This window comes from Lemur catta, chromosome X (assembly GCF_020740605.2).
Source record: "Lemur catta isolate mLemCat1 chromosome X, mLemCat1.pri, whole genome shotgun sequence".
Classification (NCBI taxonomy): domain Eukaryota; kingdom Metazoa; phylum Chordata; class Mammalia; order Primates; family Lemuridae; genus Lemur; species Lemur catta.
In genome coordinates this window covers 69,102,281-69,123,442 of record NC_059155.1, presented here as the reverse complement: position 1 = coordinate 69,123,442, position 21,162 = coordinate 69,102,281, and the positions used below count along the sequence as shown (strand labels likewise).

The following is a 21,162-nucleotide window of genomic DNA, read 5'->3' as shown; positions in this document are numbered from 1 at the left end:
GCTGAGGCAGCCAGCAGCCCAGGGACAGCGGGCAGGAGACCTGCCAGGGAACGAGCGGCATCTCAATCCCGCGCCCTCGGGTCCTGCCAGGTCCCCAGGATGCGTGTGGTCCACACCTGCTCAACACCACATCTGGTAAAGCGTTTTACATTTTAAACAATTATGTGTCTATTTCAAATTATATACCTTAATGGAATCAGAGAGCTTTTCAGATTTGACTGTATCTTCTCTAGGGAATAAAACCTTTTTCCTTTTGCTTAGTGACATAAAACATTTGGTAGAAAGCCACTGGAGGGTCCCCTTCGCCCTGGAAGGAGACCTGGCACCATGTGTACGCACATTTTAAGAACATGCAACAGCAGCCGACTGCGGCTATTCATGGAACACAGAGCCACGTATGACCTGAATGTAATAATTACAAACAATATTTTTCCCAGTAGATATTTTCCTATGCACTAATTTTGCAACAATCAAGTTCCATTTTCACCTTGTGAGAGAGCAAAACTTCAAGGGGGACTTAAACTTTATTTCTGATTGATTTTTGATGAGCAGTGCTCATATGTAAGGTTTACGTTTTGCCTCTATGTTCTTGGTCAATGAGTTACTGTAAATAAGCATACCAATACTGTAAGACTGAATATGTACATAGGATGGGGCCCAGAAAACAGTACACGAAAATGAGGGCCTCAGAAGCAAAAGCTTCTCTCTGACCTCCTGCCTTCCTGCCTCTCAGTCCCATCCTCCCCTGAGGAAGCCACAGAAACCAGAATCCCTCTTCCCCAAGGAAGGCCACAAGAGCCAGAACCCCTTTTCCTGAAAGCCAGTCACAAAACCTAAACATATTCTGTGTAAAACTGGCCATAAGGAAATTCTCTAACCCCCTGTTTGGCTGTAGGTCCTGAGACCCCCACTCCAGAGAGGGTCCCGCCCCACACCCAGGAGGAAGGAGGCTGCTCAGAGAGGCCAAGAAGGGTCTAGACAGACAGGCCTTGCTGGGTTCCCCACTTGGTCCGTCAGCATCAGATCAGGCCCTTTTGTGCCATCATATTTCTACATGGCTGTTCGTGCTGTGTTGAACCTGAGCATAAAAATAGACAGTTTCCTCTGTATCGTTGGGTCTCCATTCTGGAAGCTCCTGTGTATATATGTTAAATGAACTTGTATGTCTTTTCTCCTATTAATTAATCTGCCTCCTGTCGGTGGTTTGTCAGCAAACCATCAGGGGCCAAGAGCCTTGGTCCCTACATATACTTCATTAGGCGTTTGTTTAAATATGAAACCTGTAGATAATACCATAATAATGACTGTTAAAGTATTCACGTATTTTCTATTATTAATTATACTTTGGTTTATACTATTCACACATCCATCCACCTGTCCACCCCCCCACCCCCCATCCATGCCTACCTACTGGTAAGCCACATGCTGTGATGTGGTCCCCTAAGTCATCGTGTCTGATGTGGAGTCCAGTGTCCCTTGTGTGCTGCAGAGCGACTGTGTTATTGCATTAATATTGGTCTGAAAATCAAACTATAAACCCAGCACTGACATAAACATATTTGTAACCAAATCCTCTACAGCCCTAAATTGATTCCGTTTCTTTCACAGAAAAGCCTTTAAAAAATTTAGGATTTCACAACTTGGGGGGCTGGGTGGTGGAATGCTTTCTCAGGAATTCTCCGTGTCACTTTATTCATGGAAAGTATGTAACAAAGCTCTCTTAGCATCCACATTAGAGTGTACACATATAAATTAAGTGCCGAGTAACAGACTTCAAGACAGCCCAAAAAGCCTTCCCTAATTTTCTCTTTTAATAACACAGACTCCAGAAACCAGTGAAAAACCCAGCAAGGCCCTCTAAGGTGCTGACTGTCATAGACTCATAAAACCAGTCTTAAGAGGTTCTACATGGGTCCCGGTGAGTGGACCCCACCAGGCCGAGGTTGGGGGCCATCCTGCACCTAAGGCAGGAAGATGGTGGCCGCAAAGATGAAAAAACCATTCGAATGGATCAGCTCTAGGCTCCAACTCATTATGAAAAGTAGAAAGTAAGTGCTGGGGTACAAGCATCTGAAGATGACCAGACAAGGCAAAGTAAAATTGGTCATCCTCGCCAAGACCTGCCGAGCTTTGAGGAAATCTGAAATAGAGTACTATGCCATGTTAGCCAAAACTGGTGTCTGTCACTACAGTGGCAGTAATGTTGAGTTGGGCCCAGCATGCGGAAAATACTACCGAGTATGTGCACTGGCTACCACTGATCCAGGTGACTCTGGCATCATCAGAAGCTTGCCAGAACAGACTGGTGAAAAGTAAATTGTGTAAATTTTTTCTTTGATAAAACTTGCCAGAGCTTGTGATATACATACTAAAAAAAAAAAAAAAGTTTCTACATTGTTAAGAGAATCATTTATTTCTCTATTACTGCCATGTAAAATGTGAGAAATCATATCAGTTTTCCACAGCATTTGTGTGAGACTCACGATCTACAGCTGAGACAGGAGCCCCCTTTCAGCTTTGTGTGTTAAGAGGTGCACTGTGACAGCAGGTACGAGGTGCACTGTGACAGCACATAGGAGATGCACTACGCCAGCAGGTACGAGGTGCACTGTGACACCAGGTAAGAGGTGCACTATGCCAGCAGGTAGGAGGTGCACTGTGACATCAGGTAAGAGGTGCACTATGCCAGCAGGTACGAGGTGCATTATGCCAGCAGATAGCAGATGCACTACGCCAGCAGGTAGGATGGACTATGACAGCAGGTAGGAGATGGACTGTGCCAGCAGGTAGGAGGTGCACTGTGACAGCAGGTAAGAGGTGCACTGTGCCAGCAGGTAGGAGGTGCACTGTGACATCAGGTAAGAGGTGCACTGTGACATCAGGTAGGAGGTGCACTGTGGCACCAGGTAAGAGGTGCACTATGCCAGCAGGTAGGAGGTGCACTGTGACATCAGGTAAGAGGTGCACTACGCCAGCAGGTAGGAGGTGCACTGTGGCACCAGGTAAGAGGTGCACTATGCCAGCAGGTACGAGGTGCACTGTGACATGAGGTAAGAGGTGCACTACGCCAGCAGGTAAGAGGTGCACTGTGACATCAGGTAAGAGGTGCACTGTGACATCAGGTAGGAGGTGCACTGTGGCACCAGGTAAGAGGTGCACTACGCCAGCAGGTAGGAGGTGCACTGTGGCACCAGGTAAGAGGTGCACTATGCCAGCAGGTAGGAGGTGCACTGTGACACCAGGTAAGAGGTGCACTGTGACAGCAGGTAGGAGGTGCACTGTGGCACCAGGTAAGAGGTGCACTACGCCAGCAGGTAGGAGGTGCACTGTGGCACCAGGTAAGAGGTGCACTGTGACAGCAGGTAAGAGGTGCACTGTGGCACCAGGTAAGAGGTGCACTGTGACATCAGGTAAGAGGTGCACTGTGACATCAGGTAGGAGGTGCACTGTGGCACCAGGTAGGAGGTGCACTACGCCAGCAGGTAGGAGGTGCACTGTGGCACCAAGTAAGAGGTGCACTATGCCAGCAGGTAGGAGGTGCACTGTGACACCAGGTAAGAGGTGCACTGTGACAGCAGGTAGGAGGTGCACTGTGGCACCAGGTAAGAGGTGCACTACGCCAGCAGGTAGGAGGTGCACTGTGGCACCAGGTAAGAGGTGCACTACGCCAGCAGGTAGGAGGTGCACTGTGGCACCAGGTAAGAGGTGCACTGTGACAGCAGGTAGGAGGTGCACTGTGGCACCAGGTAAGAGGTGCACTGTGACAGCAGGTAGGAGGTGCACTGTGGCACCAGGTAAGAGGTGCACTGTGACATCAGGTAAGAGGTGCACTATGCCAGCAGGTAAGAGGTGCACTGTGACATTAGGTAAGAGGTGCACTATGCCGGCAGGCAGATGCTGGAAGATCAGCCACCTACCTGAATAGACTGCTCAAATACTTGCAACATAAGTTTGATTTAATTTTCGGTTAGTACTTTCCCTGCGGAAGAGCCACAGCTGAGATCAGCACCGCTTGTGGTCTGGGGGCAGGAAAGAATGTTTCCTGTAGGACCTGCAGGATGTGATTGCACACGTTCTTAGGAAAGGACAAGCACAGTGATGTCTGCATGCCTTTGAGAACAGCTACTGATGAGGCTTCACCAAACAGGATTGTCACGGAACAAAGAGGGGGCCTTGGCCAACCCATGTGACTGACTGTTCCATGTTGTCTCCAAATGCACCATGTGAGAGAAGTTGCCAATTATCGCGGGATGCAACACACACAGAGGGAAAAGCCTGAAGGATTCACTGCACCTGCAGGGGATGAGAACTCTTAATCACCCGATGAACTGTGGATGAGCTGTCCGTGTGGTGAACACGTGGCAGCCAGCAATGCACAGGCCTCTCCTCAGCCCCGACACCGCTCCGCAGGCCGGCAACCACCCCAGGCCATTTAACGGGTGAGCCAACAAAGCCAACAGCCTCAAGGACTTATCTTCTGGTTTTCACAAGGATGCCATCAATTCTCTTTCCCACAAATATATTAACTGCTGACTCATGAAATAAAAAATTAACACCTACATAAAGTCTGGTCTTGGGCAGGTGGCAGGCAGAAAGCAGAGCAGGCTGCTCTGTGCCATCTGAGCTCTCAGTCACTGAGGAAGAGAAGACCGTGGGAATCGCTGCTCACCTGAGCCCAAGGTGGGGAGAGCCCTGCTCCAGGTACACAGTCTTCCAGGGCACAGAGTCCAGGCACTAGGATTTGGGAGGTGGGTCTGGAGGAGATGGGTCAGGGAAAGTGACTCAGGGGTATGTGGTTAGAGTTAGGTCATAAAGGACAGGAATGACCTCACCAGATGATGCAGCCACTGGGAACCTGGAGGTGCCAGGTGAGAATTCCAAGCAGGGCAAGAGCTTGGCAGAGACAGTTGTAGGACGCAACCCTGGCGTGGAGAGAGGGACACGTGAGCAGACAGACACTCTGAATGTCCTGGGGGTGTCCTGGGGGACAGAAGAGAAGGCTGGCAGGAAACCTGGAGCAGAAGCAGGGGGGAGAGCGGCCAGGCTAAGAGGTCTGCACCTCAGGGGGTGACGTGGGAACAGGGCAAGTGAGGTGGCGCCAAAGTGAGCAACAGGGTCTGCTCAGCGCAAGACCACTGACTAGGAAGAAATGCCTCCTGCTGCTAAATACCAGCGCTCCCTACTCTAGCAGCTCCGTGCATGTCTAATGAGATTACATGAGGGCGTGACTGATTGCTTAGTTCAATTCGTAGAAATCCGAGGTGCCCAGATCTGGCTGAGAGGGGGATGCTGGCTCTTGTGATGGGGGCTTCACAGACAGGTCACACGCCACAGGCATCGTGACGGTGTAAGGAGAACGATCATTCTGTGAAACCGTGGATACGAGGAGATTTCACAACCTCATGTACAAATACACACAGCGCTGAGAAAACCACTTAGCAGTTACGCGGGCACAATACCCGTGTTGGATAAAGTCTACAGGAGCTCCTCAAGATGCTACAAGTATGGCAACACAAAGTCGCCTCTCGTGTCTCACTTCAGCAATTTACGTTCTGTCTGGTGCGTGTGTCTCTGTGTAGGAATGTGAAGGAGGAGAAAACATTAATTGCTCAGTGATCTGTGTATCAGAGTCATGCTGAATAAAACAGAACACCAGCAATGGGCAGAGTGTGGGCTCCGGTGGGGTTAACGGTCTTTGTATCTGTCTGCAAAGGAAAATGCCGTTGCCATCAATTCTGAATGTGCAATTCAGTTTATCTGAAGGGGCTGGAAAAACAGCAGAGCCATTACTAAAACCCTTCCTGATTTTAAAATGAAGACATGCACCGACGCAGCCGGCGTGGGAAGAGCAGTGGGCGGCAGGCACTGTTCTTGCCGTCTGGGGAGGTGAGGTCTCCTCCGTCAGCCCGTTAGCTACAGGGAATACCAGATAATTATGTCTTTAAATACTGCAGGTATGGTATCGCTAGCCATGTGTTCCTAAGGCTGTGAACTGGTGCACAGGCCACTACTCAATGACAACTGCAGAAAGCTACCCATGACTGTATACCTTGTCCCACAAGTACAATGATCGTCACTATGGTCTTTATTCCTAACATTCATATGAGGGCAAAAAACAGCATGCAGCTGACATTTCTCCCCATGTTGAGACATACATTGACACATCTTTCTCATGGAAGGAACAGATGTGAATGGAACGTTCTCACGAGACGGAAGAGTCCAGCATAAGGTTGTACAGTCCCTTACGGAACAAGAGCAAAGACCGAATGACACCGTCATATGCTGCCAAAAGATATCACTGGTTAAACACAGGCGAGCCGTTGATTAGCACTTATGGGTGTCTATGGACAGATAATGGGGGCAGTCTGCATTCCGAGGGGCTGAGCAGCCGGCATTTTCCCTCGGGAACATGACAGAAACAGAGCCCCCGCAGTCCCACTTTTCAGACACGGCCACTGCGAATGAACGCCCAGCGTCGGGGAAGAAGAAAGTAAGGAGGTGGGGAGGAGAGAAAGGTCGTCCCACACCCTGCTCCTGTTCAGGGCTGAACCCGGTGGAAGATGCACTTCTGCAACTGGCTGGACACCGAGGCTGTGACCTGGGAGGTGACAAGAGGGCCCCAGTTTGACCTTCCATGCGTCATGCCAGGAAAGGCACACAGGGAACGTGGTGAGGCCCCTTGGATCCGGGGCTTTCGGAATCTCCCAGGCTGACCTCAAACAATATCGGATTAAACTGTAGAAACTTAGCTCAAACAATACTCCAGATGACCCATGAAAATGTCTTCTTTTCTACAGAAGAGCGTTTCCTCAGTCCCTAGCCAGAATAACCTAGCGTTTGCGACCAGGAATGTAATTATTCAGTGAGCAATTTAATGCTTGGATGTTTTTAAGAAAACTAGTCCCTCCTCCAATTTTTACTGTTTTGTTTTTTTTTTTCCTTTTTAAACAGCATCAAAGAGGAGGTTCTGCCAGCTTAACGTTCTCAGGAAAAGACCAATGTGTGAATAATCATATGCCACTCACAACACACAGGGCGGCGGTCCGTGGAGGCTGCCATTTTGCAGGGTCACACACGGCAGGGGCAGTGCTGTCACTGTGGCTCCGTGGCGCACACGCTCATCTCACAGAGCAGCCCCCCGCCTGTCCTCCCTTGCCACCTAGCTCTCAGCTAATCAAAGCACACACATCATGCCAGACCCATCAGGAACTATCATTTCTCACTGGGCACCTGCCTTTGGCAAGTCCGTGCCAGCTCCTAAATCGCCTACCCGGGTCCCGCCTACGGGGCTTGAGCCCGTTTTCACCGATCTCAGTAAATGAACTGCTCATCAGCTTTGGCTAAATGAACACTCTTACAGGAAGCCAGAGGGCAGCAGCTCGGGTAGTGGTAGTGGTGGCACTATTCTGCCCCCAGGCCTCACCAAAAGGTCCCCGTGCAGGTGGGCTCAGAGCCTGCGGGGGCTCAGTCAGGAAGTCTCCCAGAGCACATGGGCATCCGGCTCCCAGGGAGACTTCCTAGCCGACGCCTTGCTAGCACATCTCACTCACTAATACCTGGGAAACACCGTCCCATCCCGAGGACTCCCTAGGAAATTCTTCCCACAGGGAGCACTCCTTAGCCATTCCCAGGGTTACTCCCATTCTCTATGCCAGCTGTCTGCAGTGCGGGGGTCCTCGAGACATTTTCAGGCGGTCCACAAGATCAAATCTACATCCACAGTAATACTGAAGCACTGCTTGCCTTTGACATGTCAATATTTGCATGGATGGTACAACAAAAAGACATCTTAGGCACTTTGATGGCGGGTGTTACACTCTGCCCCACCACACTCCGGCAGTGAGAGAAAGTGCCAGCTCCACCTGAGAACATCTGCCAGGAGGCAACATGCTCTAGGAGCTACGAAAGCTCAGCCGTGGAGCTGACTGCTTTTCCAGACGCTGGGAGCCAGAAGGAACAGGGCACAGGAAGCGTGTGTGCAGCGCAGGCAGGTGAGATCCTGGTCTCCGGGGAAACACATGCTCACCTGCTTGGATGGCAAGGCAAGATAACCACTTCATTATGGTTCTTCCTTCATGGAGTATCATTTTTATTGGAAAGAAGGACTGAAAGAGAAGCAATGATTACTACAATTTGGGCACGTGGCAGAACTTTTCTTGAAAATTGGCTGAGTGAGCCAGCTACTTCAAGGAAAGTAACTGAGAGTGTTCGTGAACAAAAATAAAATCCAAATTTTTGAGAGAAAACTAGAATTCTGGGAAACATGAATCTACCACTGTAAGCTTGACAACCTGCCAGCACTTAGACTTCTCTGATGAGATTGACGGTGACGTGAACAGATGTGGGTTTTTGATATTGTTCTAATGAAACGTGCCAGCATTCTGGAGATAGGATTTTCCAGTTAACCAGTACTTTCTAAATGCGTGATGTTACAAAATCATACATGGATAAAAGATCCATTCAAAGTTTAAGACTGGATAATAGATTTTCATATAAAAGAGGATGAAAAGGTCACTGATAAGGCTTCCATTTCCATTTCCCAACTAATACTTCGGAAACTACCCCTTGCTGAATTTTGGTGTAGTATCAAAGAAAATAGCTAAAATTTTCTGAAAAGATTATTACAATACCCCTTACTTTTCAAACTAAGTACCTACATGGGGCCATATTTCTAACATATACTTGAACCCAAACCAAGTATCACAGTATCTTCAATATATGGAGGCAGTGATGAGAATACAGCTGTCTTCTATTAGGACAGACACTAGGCCAGGGCAGTAGCTCATGCCTATAATCCCAGCACTTTGTCAGGCCTGCACAGGAAGATGACTCGAGGCCAACAGTTTGAGACCAGCCTGGTAACACAGCAAGACCCCAACTCTACAAAAAATAGAAAAAAAATCAGTCTGGCACTGTGGTGTGTGTCTATAGTCCCAGTTACTATAAGGAGGCTGAGGCAGGAGGATGGCTTGAGCCCAGCAGTCTGAGGTTGCAGTGAGCTATGATGACACCACCAGTCTGGGGCAACAGAGTGAGACCCTGTCTAAAAAAAAAAAAAAAGACACTAAAGCTATTCACAAATATATAAAAATTTTAAAAATATGCCACTCTGGCATTTTTTTGTTTTGGAAATTTAACTACTCTTGTTAAAAATCTTACTTATACGATCGTGTAAAGGGTTTATTAGTTTCCTTTTACAATGAACAAGTATTTTTAAAATGTCAGTTTTAATTTTTAACACAAGAAATATCTAAATATATAATCCACATAAACAAAAGCTCTTATGGATCCTAAACCATTTTTAAGAATGCCTTTAAGGGAACCTGAGACCCCAAAATATTTGAGAGCTGCTGTTCCTCCAAGCTGGGTGAAAATGAAATGCCCTGAGTCCTTTAAGTGAAAATTCTGGGATAGCATCTTTCCAAAATTTTTACTTAAAAGGGGACTGTTCTGTTTTTATTACAAAGAAAATTCACTCCTTATAAAGTATGATACACATGGCCTGTGTCCTGCATATTTGTAAGATATACACACCCAGGTGTGTGCAGGCACATGTATTGTACAAATGTGTGACTTAGAAAATGAACGTCCCTTAGAATCCCACTCCTCAGAGATAACTACTGACAACAATTTGGTGGTTTTTAAAATACACTTTTATACAATATCTACTTTTTGCTTCTACAGAAATGAAATCCTTCAAACACAACACCCTAAGATTTGTTTCATCATTTCAGGACAAGTCGAGAGTGGCTCTCAATGCCGGTACTCACAGATCTGACCCATTTGCTCTATCTGAAGGCTAAATCAAATCTCTTCCTGATGGGTGGGTGTTCAGATTATTTCTTTTAACTGCTTGGAAGTAGAAATGGATGGACAACAGAGAGGCACATTTCCAGGTATGCCGGCAACTGCTAACTGCCCTCCTGTTCTCACTCCCAGTCTTGCTAACCTCACTTCTTAGAGTGTTGTTTTGTGTTTGGCTTCTTTTGCTCAATTTACAAGATTTACCTGTGTTGTTCCAGGTGGCTTTCATACCTTGCCCATGTCCACTACTCTACTGAAGTCCTCCATCTGCATTTGAGTCCCCTGAAGATATTAAGCACACTTAAGTCTGTACCTTCCCTTTGTTTTTTCAATCAGGAAACATCCTCTCTCCTAAGGCCTGGTCATGACTGCCTGGGACCATTCTATTTCTGGCCTTCTGCACTCCTTCCTTCTCCTTACAGTTTGGGGTTCTAGCCCAAGGCCTGGGGACTTAGCAGGGCCTCCTGCCCACCCCATCTGGCATGTCCTGAACACCAATTTTTTTTTTTTCCTCCTAGTCCTATGCTCCTAAAAGCTCAGTTAGGCTTTTCACTCTTGTTAGCCACTTCTTCTGGGGACACCTCTAGGGGAACAAGGCCCCAAACGCTGAGCTTTGCTCATTCTGTTTTATTTTTCTGGGATCCTGGCCCTGGAGCTGTTCCCTACCGGCTGGGTAATCAGACACCTTCAAAGAGATGCTTTCAACCTTCCGTCCAGTTTTCCTCACTGTTCTCACAAGACAGAGGCAGCGCAGCTCCCTGAGCTCCGAACACCAGAAGCAGAGCTCCCTGATTCACGCTGGACACGTAAATATTCGATCCGTGTGGGATTTATCTTAGTGTTAGAAGTGTCAGTCAGGGACCAGGGGTTTATTTCCCTCTCTCCATTAGCGAGACGCCTATCCTGGGGTTATTTACTGAGTCATCGATCTGTTTCACAACAGTCTGAAACGCCATGCTGATCCCCCCATAAATCCCCAAACACAACTGGGCGGAATTCATTGCTTGTGGTCAGCATTCCAGTTACGCAGAGGGGAAGTCCGGCAATCTGCACACAGGTGTCACCAAGCCCTGGCAGGAGAGGCACACAAGGAAAGTGCACCATGTCCAGGGGCGGAAGAGTCCACAGGGTTCACTGCAACTAAGTCCAAACCAAACACTTTTAACAAACAGTATTAACTGAAGCAATGCTATGAAACACAAGCCGAGGAGAAGTATAAAGTATCAATATTTATACAAAAAGCACTGGTGTTATTTATAGGTCAGTTTCTGAATTATTTACTGTTCTCCTCTAAATCACAGTGATGAAAGTCTCCCAAATTTGCAAATAGTCTGTGATGCTACATTAACTGAGATGTTAGCACACAATATCCAATAATTATTAGCTATAATTACTAGTTAAAAGCTACAAAGTTTTGAAAATTGATATAATCCTAACAGAACTGGTAACACAGGAGCAAGCAACTCGATGCAGTTGCATATGGTGGGTAGTGTCTGGATTACATTTTTACTGGATGGTTCTTTGAAACCTCAGGTTATTGAAAAGATTATGTGAACAAAGTACCACTCCCCAAAACTTGCAGCTGGTCACCAGCCAACCTAGCGAAACGTGACGAGCAGAGCAGTGGCATTTTTACAGACTGTGGCTACTGACTCTTTTTATTTCTTTTGAGATGGGGTCTCACTATGTTACCCAGGCTGGTCTTGAACTGCTGGGCTCCAGGGATCCTCCTCGCAGCTGAGATCACAGAAGTGTGCCACCGTGCCTGGCAGCATGCGGTTACTAACTGTTTTAAAAACCGTCTTAAGGAAGCATGGAGCACAAATTTTTCTAGGCATTTGAGCATGCAATAAGACATCAATGGAGACTGCAATTTTTTAGTTTACAACATCTGGGGAGTTAAAGCAAAAAGAGCATCAGTATAAATATTCAGCCATCACATCCTTCTTGCCGGAAAGTATTTCCAGAGACACAAGCTTTTTCCATAACAAAATCAATCATGAGCTGCTTCTGCACTTCTCTCATCCCCTGAAAGAACTCAGCTGTTGTGAGTCCCACCCGCAGCAGTTTCACAACCAGGGAGGTTTGACCCGGGACAGGAAGTCCACACAAGTCAGCACCAGGACGAGAAATGGCCCACACAGATGCCGTCGTAATACTATCACATCTTCCCTCCATTCTCCCAAGGGCCCACTGGTTTTGCCCAAAAGTCGTTTATTCTTCCAGAAGTGCCCCTCTCCCGTGCCATGAGCAAGACACAAAAGTCCCAGATTCTAATTGCCTCCTTCAGCCGCACCTTTCTGTGAACTCATTGGTAGTACCGGAATAAAAATCTGTCTTTTCTCTTGACAATCTGTCTTGATAATCTATTTACAGGCCCCGTGCAATGAACCTCAGAGGGGAAAGGGGACACGTTTTTCCTTGCGGTGGCATCTGGCAGAGCAAGCAACGCCTTCCGAGGAAACTCAGGAGGGACGCAAGGTAAGTGCAGTTAAAGAGAAGTACAAGGAGCGTGTCTGTGAAGGGAACTGTTGTTACTATTTGTATTAATGAAGTAAGAAAGGGCCCAGTAAACCTGCCAGAAGGGATGTGACATAATACCGAGAACAGGTGACAAGAGGCACCTGCATTTTGTTCAGGGTCACGGGTGACAGCAGGAGGGGGGCAGTGACAATGGAGGATGCTGGTCCCTAAGGCCCAGAGGGTGGCCGATGGTAGCAGGTGACTTTCTTTGCCCTCCAGAGGAGCTCCAGGGAGGCTGTGCCCATAACTGGATGTGTGGGAGGGCGGTGACTCCAGGAACACCCAATTCCCCAAAGGCAGAGGCCCAGCAAGGCTCACCTGGCTTCCAAACTTGAACTTTAAGTTTTAACTATTTTTCCATTGTTCTGGGAGATAAGGAAGTTCCTGTATGGGAGGGTAACTCAGGCTGGGAGGGTAACCTCGGGTGACCAGTTCCTGCCCGCATACCCTCCAGACATACACAGTGTAGGAAAGACCATGATTAAACTTCAGATAAGCTTCCACCTCCAATTACTGGGATTAGGGGAAAAAAAAAACATTATTTAAAAACTTGTCCTGGCCCTGTTTGACCCCGTGTCCTCCATGACACTCCGGTTACTCCTGCCTGAGTGGACTTCGGCTCCTGCTCCATCACCCCGAGCAGGGGTCTCTCCCCCACTGTGGCGCTGTGCAGAGGGCTGCAGGCATCTTACAGAACAGTCTTACCCCTGCCACCAGTCTGCACTAGGAAACAAGGGAATGGCATCGTATTTTGCGATGTGAATGACAATGAAGTAGAGATGTCTAAAGTCTGCTGAAATGAGCCCACTCTACCTATTCTTGTGCACTTAGCCCTTATTCATTAATGGATACGCAGGTTTCCAAGAAAAAGAGGAGAATCCACCACCTCCCTTGTTTACCAGCTTAAAAAAAGAGATACCAAGTACACAGGAAACTCAAAGTCCAGCCAATGACCCTTCTGGGGTTTCACAACAGAAGAGAGTAACAGGCAAGTACACAAACAGGCAGAAAAGTGTTTTGAGTCATACCTGATATTTTCAGAAAGTGATAAGGTATCAGCAAAGGGGCACAGGGGACAGTTTTCAAATAAAGTCACTTATTTGTCAAGATATTACATAAAATATATTAAGTGCCATTTCACATATGGAAAAGTCAACTCAAATAATTACTTCCCTCACTGAAGGAACGGCCCCAGCTTTACAATGAAGACAGTGTATATAGTTAACCAGTACTCACCAGTTAAAATACACTTGTCATTCTTTGTTTACTCTTTAGGTGCATAAAACTTTAACGTGCAGAATTTTATTGAAAACAGAACAAAAGAAAACAAAAATATATGTTTTTTTTAAAACCCTGAAACTCAGCTCCTGAAACAACACTCACAAGGAAGCTAGAATATGCAAAGTAGTGACAGCTAGGCTTTTAGAAATTGATTTCTGGTTTTACTTGTAATAAGTACCCGTCCCACAAGTCAGGTGTAAACGACACCCTCACTTTTGTTATATCACAAGGTCGGGCGTTTTTGTGGTCAGGAACTCCAAGGACAGGACTCACACACCCAGAGCACCCCGATGCCTCCCAGCTGGGTCCTGAACCTGTGGCAGGCCCACATGCTTGCCCACACCTGCGAGCCTCCAGGGTCACGGTGCTGTGGGACTGCAGCACAGACGCCCCCTGCACACCGGGGTGCTGAGCTTCTGGGAGACAGCTGTGAGTGCTGGGGTCACTGCCTGGCACATGGCGGGCGCTCTCGCTCAGAGAGAGAGCTCATCGGCCCGGCGGTGGGCTCTGGGGCACCTCTGAAGGGGGCCTTACATATATACATATATACATTTTTTCTTTCTAGCACAAAAGAATGATACATAAATAATTGAAAAGAAAATATTCTTAGTGAAAATGTAATTCTTTGATGCCTGCTGTTAGGCACTTTCTCCCAGCAAAACGGAAGTCAATACTAAACGTAATTCATGACCATTTGATACTACTTGTTTTTTACTACTTCCCTACAGCGGCTACTGCTACTATATACGCTGAGCCCCGTTAAGTCAGCTGCCTGCACAGGTTCCCTGTGGTAAGGTGGACCCTAGGCCAAAACCGGATCTTTGGAGAATACTCCAGTAGCCCAGGTTTTACTGGGCAAGAGGTTTCTGAGTAATGTCCCCCAGGCTTGTCACGGGTGTAGCTGTGGGCCAGCGATCCCGCCTCCATGTTAACAGTTAGAGACCTTTCACCAAAATATTCTCGCATGAACTAATTCCAGCCTACTACTAAGGTCCCCACACACAGGCCCCCAGAGGGACGGTGGCGCTCACAGGAGCCCACAGCACCACCCCGGGGACGGACGCCCTCCCCAGCCACTTAGGACTGCCTCTCCAGCAGGAAACCCTTCCAAGGACGCCTCCTGCACTGCAGAACGTGCATCTCCAGACAACGAGGCCAGCACTCGGCAGTCACAGAGCCGCGAGGAGGGCGTGGGCTCAGGCTGGACAGCACGGTCACTGCTCCCCAGCTGCTCTTTCCAGGTCCCCTCAGAAGGACCCGCGTACGGAGGAGAGCAGGAAGCCCCGTCCCCGTCTCCGCCGTGGACCCCGCGTGATGACGCAGGGTGGGGCGCTACGGCACACAGTTCTACCGCTGCCACTGTCCCACAGGGAAACTGGTGGAAGTCCAAAAACCAAAGGTCATTATGGGAGCAAAAGCTCTGTGGTGACAGACTACCACGTGACAAGCAATGTGGGATGGGAAGTGAGTTTTGATGATTTGCATCTGAACTGCAGCGTACGTCTACTGCCTTTAAAGCCCGGTCCTTGAAAACAAGGATGCTGTGAGCCCCAAATCATTGCAATGCCCCTTCCCTGCTGAATGTCTGTCTGAACAGCAGTGTTCTGGCACCACAGGCTTTCCTAGACACGTTCCTGCGATCCAGAAGATTCCGGCCCAGTCTCGGGGGCTGGGTGGCTTAGGTGCAGCCTTGATTCTGCACAAAGCCTTTAAGCCAAGCCACCTCCGCCCATGTATCCAAGTTCTAAGGAGCGCCCCACAGTGGTCCCTCAGTGGTGAAAACCAAGGCCTTTTGTACCGAACAGTGAGCACATGGGTGTTACTTGGTGAAATGCAGCCTGCTGTCACTATCTGTCCCCGGCACCCACCTACCTGCTCCACGGGAGGGGGTGGGGAGAACCTCTTGGCACAAGCCAGGAATATGTCGGGCTCCGGCTTCCCGCTCTTCACTTCTGGGTCGTCTCCCAAAACGACGTGACAAAACAAACCAAAGAATTCCTTGTGTCTGCTTGTCTTCATTTCGAATGACTCGGACCCGGAGCTGGTGGCGACGGCGGAGGGTATGTTGTGTTTTCGCAGGTGGCGGATGAGTTTTTCAGCCCCTGGGGAGGAGGAGGGAAAGACTTCCGTGAGGGGCAGGGCATCAACCACCAGGCCTTCTTCCCAGGGCGGGCTCTTCTAGCCGTGCGACACTGCACTCCATGGCCTCCTCTTCCGAGGAATTATCCGACCTAGCTTGTCTTAAGCGGGGTCATCAGCTCTGAAACAGCCCTATTCAAACCAGCCAGGGCTTAGCTATACGGCGTCTCCCAGTCGCAGAACACGACCTTACCGTAAGAAACTGTTGCTGTGTTTGCTGATCCTCTTTCGTTAACATGTGGCCCACAGGCGGAGAGCAGGCACAGGAGGCCACGCCCCCTGCAGCTGGCACGGCACGCAGGGAAGGCAATGACCCCAGCAGGGCCTTGCTGGGCCAGGCTTATTTTCCAAAGCAATGAATGCACAAGGACCGCGCTACTCGTGTTTCTAAGACACCTCTGCGTTCCACAGAAAGCAATTCAGTCACATCTCACACGGCTGAGGAAAGGAAATCACAGAGCAGCCTCCACCAGAGGCCAAGGGGAAAGGCTGCAGCACCACTTAATACGGGGTTGGAGAATAAGATGAACCTTGCTGAATACAAACCAAACAGCAGCGAGGTACCACGGGAAAAGAGCATTTCCCACGTTGTCATCAGCTATAAGGATTAACCACAGAGAACACAGAGGTTAATGGAGTTATTCATAGAGCCAATTAAGAGGGCTAGTTATCAGAAATGTGTCAAAAATAACAGGAGTACTTTCCACTTTTCATCTCTGCTGATTAGGACAGCTGTAACACCTAAATGCGTACAAAACATCACGGTTTATCTAAAATGGCATTTTAAATAATCATATAAACATGACTATTTTAATAATAACATGAGGTAATGTCCCTAATTTGTCAGTTGTTACAGGAAAGACTGACATGGTCACTTTTTTCCAAACACCTAAAACTACTCATGTAAGGCAAGAGATAGATCCTGTGAGCACTGGATCATCCAGAGAAAAAGTCCTACGAGATGTTAAAAGACACAGACAGCTCTTAACTCTGTGCCAGGACAAAGCTAAATAAAGCAAATAAATTCAAGAAAAATCTAGCACTTCACTGGATGTAAAATTCATACTGTCCAACACCTAAAACAAAATCACCAGGCCTGCAAAGACGTAGACACATGCAACCCATAGCGTGGAGGAGAAAAAGAAAGAAATCAGTAGAAATGGACACAGAAATGACAGAGGTGGATGGGATTTGCAGCTAATGACCTTATATTAGCTTCTAAATATTATAATGTCTAAGGAAGATATTGTCACAATGGAGAGAAGGGGAAAAAAAGCAAAATCCAACTATATGTTATCTACAGAAACAGACTTTACATATAAACACACAGATAGGTTTAACATAAAAGGGTAGAATATTATACCATCACAAACTTACTGCTGAATAGAGAGCTGAAGTAGCTGTATTAGTAATAGGTGAGACTGTAGAACAATGAATATTATTGGATGACTATTAATCAGAGATACATAGGGACATTTCAGAAGGACAAATAGGTCAACTCATGAACAAAACAGTTCTAAATATATACTCTTCAAATCACAGAGCTCCAAAATACAGTAAGCAGAAACTAATAGAACTGAATGGAGAAACAGACAAATATAGAAGGAGGTTTCAAACTCCTCTCAGTAATTGATAGAACAAGTAGACAGAAAACAAGTAAGGATACAGCAGGCTTCAAAAATACTATCAAGCAACTTGATCTAATTGACATTTATATTAATATAACATTTGTCCCAACAACAGCAGAATCCACATTATTTTCAAGCACACATGCAACGTTCAATAAGAACACATTATGAGCTGTACAGCAATTCTGAAAAAATTTAAAATAAGTAACATATATAAACTATGTTCTCTAACCTCAACAGAATTAAAATGGATCAATGACAGAAAGGAGTTTGGAAAATCACAAATATTAGGATGCTAACACACTTCTATGTAAGACATAAGTCAAAGATGAAATCACCGAAGGAAATTAGATAGTCCTTTGTAGAGAAAAAAATAACATCAAAATTTGTGGAATCTAGCCAAAACACCATTTAGAGGAAAACGGATAGCACTGCGCATTCTACTAAGTAAGAAGAAGGTCTCAAATCAGTGATCTAAGTTGTCACATTAAAAACCTGAAAGATCAATGATGATTCAAGCTTTCACCTTAAGAAAGTGAAAGAGCAAATTAAACTCAAAACAAACAAAAGGAAGGAGATACAAAACCAAGAGAGAATATCAATAAAATGCAAAGCAGAACACAGAAAATCACCTAAACCACAGCTGGTTCTTTGAAAAGATCCATTAACTTGGGCGACCTCTAGCTAGACTGATCAAGAAAAAAGAAAGAAGCTTCAAATTTACCAATATTAGTGATGAAAGAGGGGACATCACTACAGATCTTAAAATCAATAAAAAGACAAAAAATAATCATATGAGCTTAATGCTAACACATCTGACAACTCTGATGAAATGGGATAATGCTTTGAAAGATATACAACTCGCTCAAGAAGACACTAATAACCTGAATAATTCTCCATCTATGAAAGAAACTGAATTTGTAGTTAAAAACCTTCCCATAACCCAGGATCAGATGACTTCAACTCGTCAACGTACGAAACACCTGAGAAAGAAATAAAATCAATTCCAAACAAACTTTTCAGGAAGCTGGAGGGAACACTTCCCAACCCATTTTATGATACATCAGCATTTCCCTAAAACCAGATAAAAGCCAGACAAGAAAACTAGAGCTCCCATGAACTGGGACACACACCTCCAACGTGTAAAAATAACATTCATCCACTGTAAAAATATCCTACGTGAAGAGCTCCAGTGGAGCTTGAATTCACTGGTTAAAAATATTAAAATGCCACACCATTTAATTAGTTTGCAACAACCACTGATTATTATCTGGAGGATTACATTTATTAGGTAACTTTCAATTTCAACCACAAGCTAACTGGTAGATGAGATAAAAGAATGGCTATAATAAAAAAAATAGCCAATAATGAACTTCTCTGTCTGAATATACACAGTGATTAAAGCTGAGTATCAAAATGATTTGATTTAAAACAAGATTTTTTTAAATTACTAATTACCCAACGTTAAACCAACATTTTAAAAAATAATGGAGAACATTTAAAACACATGGCTCTCTCCAAAACATATAGTAAAAAGAATATTTTGTTAAAGCGCTTTGGTACTATTCATCTTAAAATTTTAAATACAGGTTATTTTATTTTAGCATATGCTTCTAAGCTTTCTGCTTCTGTGACTATTGTACTCTGCAATGTCCCTAATGTGGCTTTGTAGTAGTATACACAGATGAACCAAGGTGCCTGTACTGGAGTACGTGCCTGTCGACATTTTTATAGATTGTGAAAGTAATAATAAATGTTTTCAGACTGTTTTAAACCACCCACAGCATGCTGAGATCCTTTGTAATGTTTGGGGCCGGCATGGAGATGAACCCCAAGACAAAGCTCTGACCATAGTCCCAGGCCACGGGGACTCAGGCAACCACATGTCCTCTGTGAGCCACAACTGTGTCAGCTCTCAAAGAGCAATGGTTAGAAGGCATGAGAAGGGGAGGCCGTGCAAAAATCACGTGGGTGCACTTTCCAAGCATTAAGGGAAGCCCCAAATAAATGTCAACCAGCACCGTATCATCAGGTAAAACTTCAGAGTACTGTTAGGAAGAAATGATTCGAATCTCCTGAAATGCAGTAACTGCCTACTTCCTTCAAAACTTCAGTATCCTTTACGTATTGCACACAGACTTTTTCGCATTCATCGGCTCTCCCTGAGAAGTAGAAGGCTGAGAATGCAAATGGAGTTTTGTCCTAGGGAGAAGCTGGTTAATTAAGTGTACAAATGAAATCCAGCTACCGGCTCCTAGCACCTGGTGTGCTTCTACCAGCCTTAGGGAAGGGCAGGAAGACGGTATCTGTTGCTACAAAGAATCAGCCCTCACAGGATTCGTCTCCAGGGGAAGAATTAGGGAAAGTAAGAATCAGCACTGCACATAGGAAGAATGCTTCTATTTTACTTTATCCTAGAGATAGAAGGTGGGTGAGAACAAGAACGCTGCAATTAAAGTAGATTAAAAAACGAAAATACCGAAAGGACTGCTAGCTGATGTGAGTTTTTCAGGTGTGCTCCTGGAATTCATTCGTCGAGTGGACCTGGCCATCAAAACCCTACGAGGTCTGGCATTCTCTGTGTGACCCCACTCTGAGACCTATGGTGAGGAGGCAAACGAAGATGGGCTATTGGGGGTTGACGATACAAAGGAGGAGAGGAAACTGAGCACTGACTCCACCCTCAATGCCGTGTGCGTTCAGTTCAGAACCATGTCCTGGGCCTAAGTCTAGAAGATCTCTGCAGACTCAGACAATGAAGATGGCACGTGCCACTGTGGTGGGCCCTTTGGGCAGCTGATGGATGCCACCTGGCTTCCCTTTAAGCTGAATAGACTCCGTCAGAGTCCCAGGACCGGATACACAGTATGGGACTCTGCAGAGTCTCAGGCTCCTACACAGCCTCCTGCTGTGGGTGCCGGGCCCTCCTGCGTGGATGGTGCTTTGGCACACACCTCCCTTCCAGGTGCCTTTCACAATGGCCTGAAAGGCAGGTCAGCTAACACCGCAGTGTTACAGGGCAAAGGCTACATGACTAGGCAGAGTAGGTTGAACAATGGCCACCTGAAAGATATATATACCCAAGTTCTAACCCATGGTATTTCTGAATGTGGCCTTGGATGGAAAAGGGTCTTTGCAGATGCAATTAAGTTAAGGATCTTGAGATGAGATCACGCAGTATTTAGGGTGGGCCCGAGCTCCAGCGACTGGTGTCCTTATAAGAGACAGAGATACAGACATAGGAAAGGCCACTGAAGAGACTGGAGTGAAGCAGCCACAGGGCAGGCGTCAACCAGAAATAATCGTCAACCAGAAATAATCGGAAGGATCAGAATCTAGTTTTAAAGAGCTTATTCAAATGCAAAGCTGAGAATGGCCACTAGGTAAGAAATTCCAAAGAAATGGCACTCTGAAGTTAAGGTCTTGCGTATATAGGCAGAAAACAAAGAAATTACAGTAGGATTATATCATTTTCTACACAAGGCTGGTTTACGAGTTATAACAGTTTGATTATAGTGTTTTTTTCTCCCGTACAGTTTGTATTCATTTCCTCTCCAATACAAGAGTGTATTTAACATTCCATCTTAAGACAATGTGATAGTCATGAAGTCCTTGTGTGAGACAGAGAAGCGGGAAGTTAACCCATAAGGAAGATCAACAGTGAGGAGGGAAGGAGGGTCCCTGGCACACCTTCAGTCTTTCACAACACTTCACACAACAGCGTAGGTAAGGAGGAAGGCTAGTTTATAATCAGAGAAACAGTGGTCACAGCTGCCTGTCAAGTGAC

General features: G+C 46.4%; 1 protein-coding gene and 1 pseudogene across 1 annotated transcript in view; one reads left to right on the top strand and one right to left on the bottom strand.

Moving 5' to 3' along the window:
* Positions 1 to 21,162, bottom strand: part of LOC123628053 (pseudouridine 5'-phosphatase) — a 70,556-nt gene that overhangs the window by 6,563 nt on the left and 42,831 nt on the right. Inside the window, exon 3 of the mRNA XM_045537665.1 lies at positions 15,481 to 15,710. Coding sequence (XP_045393621.1) covers positions 15,481 to 15,710 — 230 coding nt within the window. The remainder of the gene's footprint in view (positions 1 to 15,480; positions 15,711 to 21,162) is intronic.
* LOC123628054 lies at positions 1,975 to 2,316 on the top strand (annotated as a pseudogene).